We start from the raw sequence: 12,608 nt of genomic DNA, 5'->3' as shown, positions 1-12,608 counted from the left end.
CGCAAATATTGTTTCCCCAAAAATTCTGAAAGAGGACAAATATAACCGAGCCCGTATTTCTGATTAAATCAACCGTTCAGCGGAAAACAAGAGCTCTGTGCGGTAGGCGCCCATCGATTGTGTACGAAGTTATAGCAAAGCCTTTGGTGACACGATGTGGTCAAAAAATGGCATTACATCATCCTCGTCCCCATTTAGAAGTGGACTCACGCACCTGTTGGTGCTCGAGATGCTGCTACCGTCAAACTCCTTCACCTGGGATTCTTCCCTTTTTGCAGTAGACTTAGTCATAAGCATGTCCACGGGGATGATCAGTGCTTGAAGACGACTGGTACATTTCGGTGAGTTCCGGAAAATTCAAGAGACATGAAATACCAATGTGCCTTTGAAAAATGATTGTGTTTATTTACATTTTTTTTTTTTTTAAATACGTTTTTTTTAAATGAATTGAGCGAGTTGCCTCGCCGAGGTCATTTCACCGGCAGAACAGAGGAGCACAAACTCGTTTAAACGTTAGGTTGATGCGTGTGTCCCAAATGACTCCCTATACAATGCACTACTTTTGACCGCTGACACCTCTGGATCAAAGCCAGACTTCAGGATGGATATCAGGCACCCCAAAAATATATAGTGTACTTTAAAAAGGGAACAGGGTGCAATTTGGAACACAGATTTAGGTTGGTCCGTGTTGTGTTAAAGTGGAGCCCAGACCCTAACCCCTCCTAGTGGCAGCTTTGGCAGACAGACAAGAGGCTAAGTCCTGGGAGGGATCGTCGCAGCAATACGGGCAGTCTTCTCCTCCTCTCTTCCTTATCAGTGACTCTCTCCTTTCTTGCCCACAACCTACGTTAAACAGAAAACACAGCCGTGTAAACAGTGCAGGAATCCTCCTAGTCCCAAAGGAGTAGACGTCAACGAAAAACCTCCTACATTGTATGCAGTAGCAAATAACATTATTGTTCGCACCAAGTGATTTCTTTTTTAAATCATATTGACATGTATAGTGGAACTGTACATTGTTGATTTAATTTAAATCTCCACATTAGCCTGATTTAATTGCTGAAATCAATGTAATGTACAGTTGAAATGATGTTGCTATGATTGTATCATTACTGTTAGGCCTCATCTGACGAGGGTGGCCTGATCCCAATGCAGGATACAAAAATCACAATTCAATACCGTCAACATCAGTCTCATAGCTGTTGGTGGGGGGGGGGGACCAGATCTTACCCGTTTGAAGTCATTCATGTTCGTTGCCTGTACAGGGGTCCCAATAAAAGTAAGGTAATTGATTTTTGTTGTCTCTTCATCCCCTTGGTTGTTCTTCACAAACATCTGTTACAACACATGGGGGAAGAAACAACTTCATCATAATGGAACACAACTTCATCATAAAGGAACACAACTTCATCATAAAGGTACAACTTCATCATAATGGAACACAACTTCATCATAATGGAACACAACTTCATCATAATGGAACACAACTTCATCATAATGGAACACAACTTCATCATAATGGAACACAACTTCATCATAAAGGTAATGGAACACAACTTCATCATAATGGAACACAACTTCATCATAATGGAACACAACTTCATCATAATGGAACACAACTTCATCATAATGGAACACAACTTCATCATAATGGAACACAACTTCATCATAATGGAACACAACTTCATCATAATGGAAAACAACTTCATCATAAAGGAACACAACTTCATCATAATGGAAAACAACTTCATCATAAAGGAACACAACTTCATCATAAAGGAACACAACTTCATCATAATGGAACACAACTTCATCATAATGGAACACAACTTCATCATAAAGGAACACAACTTCATCATAAAGGTAATGGAACACAACTTCATCATAATGGAACACAACTTCATCATAATGGAACACAACTTCATCATAATGGAACACAACTTCATCATAAAGGTAATGGAACACAACTTCATCATAAAGGAACACAACTTCATCATAATGGAACACAACTTCATCATAATGGAACACAACTTCATCATAATGGAACACAACTTCATCATAAAGGAACACAACTTCATCATAAAGGAACACAACTTCATCATAATGGAACACAACTTCATCATAATGGAACACAACTTCATCATAATGGAACACAACTTCATCATAATGGAACACAACTTCATCATAAAGGTAATGGAACACAACTTCATCATAAAGGAACACAACTTCATCATAATGGAACACAACTTCATCATAATGGAACACAACTTCATCATAATGGAACACAACTTCATCATAAAGGTAATGGAACACAACTTCATCATAAAGGAACACAACTTCATCATAAAGGAACACAACTTCATCATAAAGGAACACAACTTCATCATAAAGGAACACAACTTCATCATAATGGTCAGTTTAAGTGTTGCCCTGGCATGCTCAATAGAGAACCTACTTTTGAAAGAGCTGTCTCGTTTAGGACCATTGTCTGGGAAACTGCCCATAAAGGATATAATTCACGCAGTCTTAGTTGGAAGTTATGTTGCCAATCAAGCAACAAATATCAGATTTTTCTTTCCTGTAAACATGCATTCTACATTATATCACATCTCTGTGTAGCCTAGTGGGCTGCGGTTGAGACAACAAAATAAATCATTAGTATTTTGTGCCACTAGATGGCTGTATGGTTCTACATTAACACAACTCCTTATGTATTTTAACTAGGGAAGTCATTTAAGAACAAATTCTTCATTCAAATTGGAATGCATGTCGGCACCACATTATATTGACAAGATAATGGACAATGGGAAAAGTCTACAAAGGCAGAAGGAGGCGGGATCAGGTGGGAGCATTCTAGCCAATGAGAGAGTAGATTCGCATTTGACCAACAGACACAACTCTGATATGAAAGTTTTCCTCAAAAGTTGCCAGGATACCACGTGCATCTATCTATCAGTAATTCATTACCTAAACATTACCAAACTTTATTTCATCAAATCAATTACATTTTATGTTGACCAAGTTCAAAGCTCATTGACCTCCATACAGAAACTCTCCCATTGGTCTGCTTCACATTTTATTCTCATCGGGGCGGAGTCAGTCCTCTGGCGTCGCCTCTTCCTCTTTGTCTGCAGTTCAGAACTGGACAACACCTCCTTCTTCTGGCTTTAGAACAGGAACCAACTGAGGTACATGCAGTGTTTCAATATCATGTGACCTCAGAAAAAAAAGAGGGAAGGAAAGAACCAGGAAATGAGAGGCCTGCAGGTGATTGGTTGGTGTTAAATGACTTACGGTGACGCTCTGGACATTCTGGAATTTGACGTATCTCAGTGGGATCAGTCCGTCGTCCTTGAAATCCTCCTCAGCCAGGTCCAGGGTCTGTGTGGCCTCGCTACGCTCAGCATCGTCAAAGTCCATGGAGCGAGGAAGGTTAATGAAGATCTTCACACACTTTGGTGCCTGGGCTGTATAACAGGGAGAAAAGGAAGTAGGCAGAGAGGGGGGAAAAGGAAGTAGACAGAGGGGGGGGGGGGGGGGGGGAGTAGGCAGAGAGGGGGGGGGGGGGGGGGGAGTAGACAGAGAGGGGGGGGGGGGGGGAGTAGGCAGAGAGGGGGGGAGGAAGTAGACAGAGAGGGGGGGGGGGAGTAGGCAGAGAGGGGGAGGGGGGAGTAGGCAGAGAGGGGGGGAAAGGAAGTAGACAGAGAGGGGGGGAGTAGGCAGAGGGGGGGAAAGGAAGTCGACAGAGAGGGGGGGAAAGGAAGTAGGCAGAGAGGGGAGAAAAAGGAAGTAGACAGAGAGGGGAGAAAAAGGAAGTAGACAGAGAGGGGGGAGAAAAAGGAAGTAGACAGGGAGGGGGGGAAGGAAGTAGACAGAGAGGGGGGGAAAGTAAGTAGACAGGGAGGGGGGGAAAGGAAGTAGACAGAGAGGGGGGAAAAGCAAGTAGACAGAGAGGGGGAGAAAGGAAGTAGACAGAGAGGGGGAGAAAGGAAGTAGACAGAGAGGGGGGAAAAGGAAGTAGACAGGGAGGGGGGAAAAGGAAGTAGACAGGGAGGGGGGGAAAGGAAGTAGACAGAGAGGGGGGGAAAAGGAAGTAGACAGAGAGGGGGGAAAAGGAAGTAGGCAGAGAGGGGGAAAAGGAAGTAGGCAAAGAGGGGGGAAAGGAAGTAGACAGGGAGGGGGGAAGGAAGTAGACAGAGGGGGGAAAAGGAAGTAGGCAGAGAGGGGGAAAGTCAGTTGTACAACTGAATTCCCTCAACTTAAATGTGTCTTTTGCATTTAACCCAACCCCTCTGAATAAGAGGGGGGGGGGGCAGAAAACAGGGCAACCAAATAAAGCGTGGGAACTAACGATAAACGATAAACCACGATCCAATAAAGGACAACATCTATTCCGTCGGCCAACGGTCAAATTTAAAAATGTTTTCCATTTCAACTACATGTACTCTTACGAGGAAACGGAGCAACATTTAGGAGCTGACCAGGAAGAATAAGGACTCACCGAAGTCAGAGGACAGGAGCTTCATGGAGAACAGCTTGACAGGCTGGTTGAAGGACATAGTAATTAGGAGCTGATGAGGAGAAAATATGAGTTTAGTATTATATGTCTATTAGTCTGGTCTGTCAGTGAGGGGTGATACTATACATCTATTAGTCTGGTCTGTCAGTGAGGGGTGATACTATACATCTATTAGTCTGGTCTGTCAGTGAGGGGTGATACTATACATCTATTAGTCTGATCTGTCAAGGAGGGGTGATACTATACATCTATTAGTCTGGTCTGTCAGTGAGGGGTGATACCATACATCTATTAGTCTGGTCTGTCAGTGAGGGGTGATACTATACATCTATTAGTCTGTCAGTGAGGGGAGATACTATACATCTATTAGTCTGGTCTGTCAGTGAGGGGGGATACTATACATCTATTAGTCTGGTCTGTCAGTGAGGGGTGATACTATACATCTATTAGTCTGGTCTGTCAGTGAGGGCTGATACTATACATCTATTAGTCTGTCAGTGAGGGGAGATACTATACATCTATTAGTCTGGTCTGTCAGTGAGGGGGGATACTATACATCTATTAGTCTGGTCTGTCAGTGAGGGGTGATACTATACATCTATTAGTCTGGTCTGTCAGTGAGGGGTGATACTATACATCTATTAGTCTGGTCTGTCAGTGAGGGCTGATACTATACATCTATTAGTCTGGTCTGTCAGTGAGGGGTGATACTATACATCTATTAGTCTGGTCTGTCAGTGAGGGGTGATACTATACATCTATTAGTCTGGTCTGTCAGTGAGGGGTGATACTATACATCTATTAGTCTGGTCTGTCAGTGAGGGGTGATACCATACATCTATTAGTCTGGTCTGTCAGTGAGGGGTGATACTATACATCTATTAGTCTGTCAGTGAGGGGAGATACTATACATCTATTAGTCTGGTCTGTCAGTGAGGGGGGATACTATACATCTATTAGTCTGGTCTGTCAGTGAGGGGTGATACTATACATCTATTAGTCTGGTCTGTCAGTGAGGGGTGATACTATACATCTATTAGTCTGGTCTGTCAGTGAGGGCTGATACTATACATCTATTAGTCTGGTCTGTCAGTGAGGGGTGATACTATACATCTATTATATTAGTCTGGTCTGTCAGTGAGGGGTGATACTATACATCTATTAGTCTGGTCTGTCAGTGAGGGCTGATACTATACATCTATTAGTCTGGTCTGTCAGTGAGGGGTGATACTATACATCTATTAGTCTGGTCTGTCAGTGAGGGGTGATACTATACATCTATTAGTCTGTCAGTGAGGGGTGATACTATACATCTATTAGTCTAGTCTGTCAGTGAGGGGTGATACTACACATCTATTAGTCTGGTCTGTCAGTGAGGGGTGATACTATACATCTACTAGTCTGGTCTGTCAGTGAGGGGTGATACTATACATCTACTAGTCTGGTCTGTCAGTGAGGGGTGATACTATACATCTACTAGTCTGGTCTGTCAGTGAGGGGTGATACTATACATCTACTAGTCTGGTCTGTCAGTGAGGGGTGATACTATACATCTACTAGTCTGGTCTGTCAGTGAGGGGTGATACTATACATCTATTAGTCTGGTCTGTCAGTGAGGGGTGATACTATACATCTATTAGTCTGTCAGTGAGGGGGGATACTATACATCTATTAGTCTGGTCTGTCAGTGAGGGGTGATACCATACATCTATTAGTCTGGTCTGTCAGTGAGGGGTGATACTACACATCTATTAGTCTGGTCTGTCAGTGAGGGGTGATACTATACATCTATTAGTCTGGTCTGTCAGTGAGGGCTGATACTATACATCTATTAGTCTGGTCTGTCAGTGAGGGGTGATACTATACATCTATTAGTCTGTCAGTGAGGGGTGATACTATACATCTATTAGTCTAGTCTGTCAGTGAGGGGTGATACTATACATCTATTAGTCTGGTCTGTCAGTGAGGGGTGATACTATACATCTATTAGTCTGGTCTGTCAGTGAGGGGTGATACTATACATCTATTAGTCTGGTCTGTCAGTGAGGGGTGATACCATACATCTATTAGTCTGGTCTGTCAGTGAGGGGTGATACTATACATCTATTAGTCTGTCAGTGAGGGGAGATACTATACATCTATTAGTCTGGTCTGTCAGTGAGGGGGGATACTATACATCTATTAGTCTTGTCTGTCATTGAGGGGTGATACTATACATCTATTAGTCTGGTCTGTCAGTGAGGGGGGATACTATACATCTATTAGTCTGGTCTGTCAGTGAGGGGTGATACTATACATCTATTAGTCTGGTCTGTCAGTGAGGGGTGATACTATACATCTATTAGTCTGGTCTGTCAGTGAGGGGGGATACTATACATCTATTAGTCTGGTCTATCAGTGAGGGGTGATACTATACATCTATTAGTCTGGTCTGTCAGTGAGGGGTGATACTATACATCTATTAGTCTGGTCTGTCAGTGAGGGGTGATACTATACATCTATTAGTCTGGTCTGTCAGTGAGGGGTGATACTATACATCTATTAGTCTGTCAGTGAGGGGTGATACTATACATCTATTAGTCTGTCAGTGAGGGGTGATACTATATATCTATTAGTCTGGTCTGTCAGTGAGGGGTGATACTATACATCTTTTAGTCTGGTCTGTCAGTGAGGGGTGATACTATACATCTATTAGTCTGGTCTGTCAGTGAGGGCTGATACTATACATCTATTAGTCTGGTCTGTCAGTGAGGGGTGATACTATACATCTATTAGTCTGGTCTGTCAGTGAGGGGTGATACTATACATCTATTAGTCTAGTCTGTCAGTGAGGGCTGATACTATACATCTATTAGTCTGGTCTGTCAGTGAGGGGTGATACTATACATCTATTAGTCTAGTCTGTCAGTGAGGGGTGATACTATACATCTATTAGTCTGGTCTGTCAGTGAGGGGTAATACTATACATCTATTAGTCTAGTCTGTCAGTGAGGGGTGATACTATACATCTATTAGTCTGGTCTGTCAGTGAGGGGTGATACTATACATCTATTAGTCTGGTCTGTCAGTGAGGGGTGATACTATACATCTATTAGTCTGTCAGTGAGGGGGGATACTATACATCTATTAGTCTGGTCTGTCAGTGAGGGGTGATACTATACATCTATTAGTCTGGTCTGTCAGTGAGGGGTGATACTACACATCTATTAGTCTGGTCTGTCAGTGAGGGGTGATACTATACATCTATTAGTCTGGTCTGTCAGTGAGGGCTGATACTACACATCTATTAGTCTGGTCTGTCAGTGAGGGGTGATACTATACATCTATTAGTCTGGTCTGTCAGTGAGGGCTGATACTATACATCTATTAGTCTGGTCTGTCAGTGAGGGGTGATACTATACATCTATTAGTCTGGTCTGTCAGTGAGGGGTGATACTATACATCTATTAGTCTAGTCTGTCAGTGAGGGGTGATACTATACATCTATTAGTCTGGTCTGTCAGTGAGGGGTGATACTATACATCTATTAGTCTAGTCTGTCAGTGAGGGGTGATACTATACATCTATTAGTCTGGTCTGTCAGTGAGGGGTGATACTATACATCTATTAGTCTAGTCTGTCAGTGAGGGGTGATACTATACATCTATTAGTCTGGTCTGTCAGTGAGGGGTGATACTATACATCTATTAGTCTGGTCTGTCAGTGAGGGGTGATACTATACATCTATTAGTCTGGTCTGTCAGTGAGGGGTGATACTATACATCTATTAGTCTGGTCTGTCAGTGAGGGGTGATACTATACATCTATTAGTCTGGTCTGTCAGTGAGGGGTGATACTATACATCTATTAGTCTGGTCTGTCAGTGAGGGGTGATACTATACATCTATTAGTCTGGTCTGTCAGTGAGGGGTGATACTACACATCTACTAGTCTGGTCTGTCAGTGAGGGGTGATACTATACATCTATTAGTCTGGTCTGTCAGTGAGGGGTGATACTATACATCTATTAGTCTAGTCTGTCAGTGAGGGGTGATACTATACATCTATTAGTCTGGTCTGTCAGTGAGGGGTGATACTATACATCTATTAGTCTGGTCTGTCAGTGAGGGGTGATACTATACATCTATTAGTCTGGTCTGTCAGTGAGGGGTGATACTATACATCTATTAGTCTGGTCTGTCAGTGAGGGGTGATACTATACATCTATTAGTCTGGTCTGTCAGTGAGGGGTGATACTATACATCTATTAGTCTGGTCTGTCAGTGAGGGGTGATACTATACATCTATTAGTCTGGTCTGTCAGTGAGGGGTGATACTACACATCTACTAGTCTGGTCTGTCAGTGAGGGGTGATACTATACATCTATTAGTCTGGTCTGTCAGTGAGGGGTGATACTATACATCTATTAGTCTAGTCTGTCAGTGAGGGGTGATACTATACATCTATTAGTCTGGTCTGTCAGTGAGGGGTGATACTACACATCTATTAGTCTGGTCTGTCAGTGAGGGGTGATACTATACATCTATTAGTCTACTTTCCACGCTGACATCAAAAGAAGGTAACATCCCACACTAAGAAGGAAAAAGTAGCTGCGTTCCACTTGGGTCTCGTCAATTACTTCCATAGCCAGGTCAAACATTTTCGAATGAACACATTCAGACCACTCTGACCTAAAGAGAAGAACCTAGCATCCATCCATCCTCAAAACTCACCTGTTCATCACAGTCAGACTCCAGGTAGGTGGTGTCCTTGACTAAGCAGTTTTCAAAGCCGCTTTCATCACTCTCATTTAGACACACTATACATCTATTAGTCTGGTCTGTCAGTGAGGGGTGATACTATACATCTATTAGTCTGGTCTGTCAGTGAGGGGTGATACTATACATCTATTAGTCTGGTCTGTCAGTGAGGGGTGATACTATACATCTATTAGTCTGGTCTGTCAGTGAGGGGTGATACTACACATCTACTAGTCTGGTCTGTCAGTGAGGGGTGATACTATACATCTATTAGTCTGGTCTGTCAGTGAGGGGTGATACTATACATCTATTAGTCTAGTCTGTCAGTGAGGGGTGATACTATACATCTATTAGTCTGGTCTGTCAGTGAGGGGTGATACTACACATCTATTAGTCTGGTCTGTCAGTGAGGGGTGATACTATACATCTATTAGTCTACTTTCCACGCTGACATCAAAAGAAGGTAACATCCCACACTAAGAAGGAAAAAGTAGCTGCGTTCCACTTGGGTCTCGTCAATTACTTCCATAGCCAGGTCAAACATTTTCGAATGAACACATTCAGACCACTCTGACCTAAAGAGAAGAACCTAGCATCCATCCATCCTCAAAACTCACCTGTTCATCACAGTCAGACTCCAGGTAGGTGGTGTCCTTGACTAAGCAGTTTTCAAAGCCGCTTTCATCACTCTCATTTAGACACTCACAGCCAGCTTTGTTCACAAACGGCATCAGGTCCATCTGAACACACAGACAGAGTACAAAGATATATATTTTTAAAAGGAGGCACACAAGATGAACCCATGTTAAGTGCACGGTACAAGCGAGCACAAAAACAAAGATTTCATTCTAGTCAAGAGGTTCTCACACCTACTTGTGTAGCTTTGTAAAGCACCACCCTAAAGGTTGACACTGCTTTACTGAAATGTGAACTTATGTATCGTATGGATAGCTTCGACTTATGCTAAACCTTGTTACTGCCTTCCTGTCCTGGGATACCGTCACCACAGAACCAGAAATTCCTAAAGTTTTCTGAGTCAGCATTGACAGTGCAAGACAGGGAGGGGTTCTGAGTTCACCTCCTGTCTCGGGAAGACAGGGAGGGGTTCTGAGTTCACATCCTGTCTCGGGAAGACAGAGAGGTGTTCTGAGTTTGCATCCCAGGTCTGGGAAGACAAGGTCAGAACTCAGAAGTATATCTAGCCTAGGGCGAGTTTCCCCCCCCCCAAAAAACAAAGATCAGTTAGCTAGTTGCTAGGCAATAGACAAACTATGATCTTAATTCTAAAGATGATCTTTCCGTTTTGGGAAACTCACCCGAGTGATGCAGTTCATCATATACTCACATATCCCTTGGGAATGTCCGAGTCCTCGTTGCTTCCAGGGTCGTTTTCTACATGCTGCTTGATCTTCTCCTCTAGTCCTGAGGCATCTGCACCCTGATACAGGTCGACGCGCACTTTGTTACGGAAAAACAAAAACGTTGGCGTGGCAGAGATGTTGTTGGCTGCAGCCGTTGCCTGAAAGAGGGAGATTGACATTCAAGTCTTAGTCCCGTGCCTCAACACACATACCAGACTTCTTCATCTGTATTTCCTCAATGAACAACATGAGAGGACGTTGACATGTCCGAGGCTATGCAACACTTCTTGTTGACCAAGTCTCCTATGACAACAACAACAACATAATGGAGTACCTGGTGTTTTGATAATGACACAGTAGGCTGTATTGATAAAAGTCTTAACACAAAATCAACCTCACCTGACAGACGTGTACATCTACTTCGAGAAAAATGACATGAGGGTACTTGTTACTCAACATGTTGAAAGCAGGGGATATCCTGACACAGGGTCGACACCTGGGGAGCGAAGAAGAGTTCAATAGGAAGCTATTGTCAACTAAACCGGAAGTTTAGTTCATTGGCTAACGTTGCTTAGCTAGCTAATAACAAAGGCTGTTAAAAAAACTAAACAGAAATGCAAAAGTAAGCCTTACATGTGCAGTAGCTAAAACAATAGCTAGCTAAGCATTATTCTTCATGGCTCGCTAGTTGATGCCTATTATTAAAAACCACTAGCCAGACAGGTGGCTAGCTAGATAACATAACCTCTATGTACCACACATTATAACCACATATCTGACTGTATTGTTAGATAGCTAGTACCAGACTACTGTCATGCTGTTAAACAAAGTTGTCTAGCTAGCTTAGCCTGTCTGCTATTGCTAAGTCATAGCTGGCTAAGCTATCCATCTAGCTAACGTTAGTTACCTAACAACAGCGTGGTATGTGGTCCGAGTTAAATTATCAAGTGTTATTTTAAAATAGCTATTTGAAAGTATTCCAACAACAGATGTAACTGTGAAATCCGTTTTTTTTTAAATGGACTAACGATCTAGTTATACATTGACAAATGAAAGTGAATCATTCATTTCAGTGTAGATCATAGCTAGCTGGTAAAACCAAGGGCCTGGGAACAGATTTGAAACCTTACCCTGCCATGGTGAACTTCACTACCGCAAGCCTTGATCCGGCGTCTGCTAGTTCAGGTTGGAATTCTGAATCATTCCCGATTACTTTTACCCCGACCATTTTTACAGCTGTAAATATGTATCTTATTTATGACAGATTATATACAAAATAGTGTCACGGGTGTAAGGACACACTGTCCAAACTCAACTCTTCTGTGGAATCACACACTTTACTGAAGCGCCTTGACGAAGGTTGGCCATTAAACCAATGAAAACCGAGCAGGGCGTGGTCAACTCCACAGCTAAAACAAAATCACAGTAATATAATGAATTTATTCTCTCTAGATTTAACAAATAATGATCCAGGGTAAGTTTTTATTTCACGTGAATCTATCGAAATCAAATCAAATTGTATTTGTCACATGACCCCCGAATACAACGGGTGTAGACTTAACCCTGAAATGCTTATGAGCCCTTCCCAATGATGCAGAGTTAAACAATTATAATACACATATTAACAGGAGGAATAAAATACACAATAATGGAGTTATATACAGGAAGTACCAGTACCGTATCAATGTGGAGCTATATACAGGAAGTACCAGATCAATGTGGAGCTATATACAGGAAGTACCAGATCAATGTGGAGCTATATACAGGAAGTACCAGATCAATGTGGAGCTATATACAGGGAGTACCAGATCAATGTGGAGCTATATACAGGAAGTACCAGATCAATGTGGAGCTATATACAGGGAGTACCAGATCAATGTGGAGCTATATACAGGGAGTACCAGATCAATGTGGAGCTATATACAGGGAGTACCAGTACCAGCTCAATGTTTGAATGTGTGTTTGTGTTGTCGGTATGCGTGTGTGTG

General features: G+C 42.6%; 1 protein-coding gene across 4 annotated transcripts; it reads right to left on the bottom strand.

Annotated features, from left to right (window-relative positions):
* Positions 1-380: 380 nt before the first annotated feature.
* Positions 381-12,045, bottom strand: txnl1 (thioredoxin-like 1). Of its 4 annotated transcripts, XM_031826067.1 has the most exons (9): positions 11,751-11,967; positions 11,020-11,116; positions 10,605-10,778; positions 9,954-9,999; positions 9,233-9,309; positions 4,502-4,571; positions 3,295-3,467; positions 1,231-1,335; positions 381-843 (listed from the first exon to the last, which is right to left on the bottom strand). In XM_031826067.1, the coding sequence occupies exons 1-9, from the start codon at positions 11,846-11,848 to the stop codon at positions 814-816; spliced, it is 870 nt and encodes a 289-aa protein (XP_031681927.1). In that variant the 5' UTR covers positions 11,849-11,967; the 3' UTR covers positions 381-813. The 4 variants fall into 4 exon arrangements, with proteins under 4 accessions (XP_031681927.1, XP_031681926.1, XP_031681928.1 ...); XM_031826066.1 differs by lacking the exon at positions 9,233-9,309 and having other exon boundaries at positions 9,877-9,999; positions 11,751-12,045; XM_031826068.1 differs by lacking the exons at positions 381-843; positions 1,231-1,335 and adding an exon at positions 1,801-3,183 and having other exon boundaries at positions 11,751-11,969.
* Between the last annotated feature and the right edge of the window lie 563 nt (positions 12,046-12,608).

This window comes from Oncorhynchus kisutch, linkage group LG6 (genome assembly GCF_002021735.2).
Source record: "Oncorhynchus kisutch isolate 150728-3 linkage group LG6, Okis_V2, whole genome shotgun sequence".
NCBI lineage: Eukaryota > Metazoa > Chordata > Actinopteri > Salmoniformes > Salmonidae > Oncorhynchus > Oncorhynchus kisutch.
Note: the sequence above shows the minus strand (reverse complement) of the source record. Positions and strands in the feature narration are given on the sequence as shown.

What these genes read in the sequence shown, in the direction of transcription:
- txnl1 (XM_031826066.1), bottom strand. Translation starts at nt 11,848, where the DNA reads ATGGTCGGGGTAAAAGTAATCGGGAATGATTCAGAATTCCAACCTGAA. An exon ending in AGTCTGACTGTGATGAACAG is followed by an intron (nt 4,572 to 9,876) that starts GTGAGTTTTGAG and finishes TCTCCTCATCAG; the next exon opens with CTCCTAATTACTATGTCCTT. An exon ending in GCTCCTGTCCTCTGACTTCG is followed by an intron (nt 3,468 to 4,501) that starts GTGAGTCCTTAT and finishes CCTGTTATACAG; the next exon opens with CCCAGGCACCAAAGTGTGTG.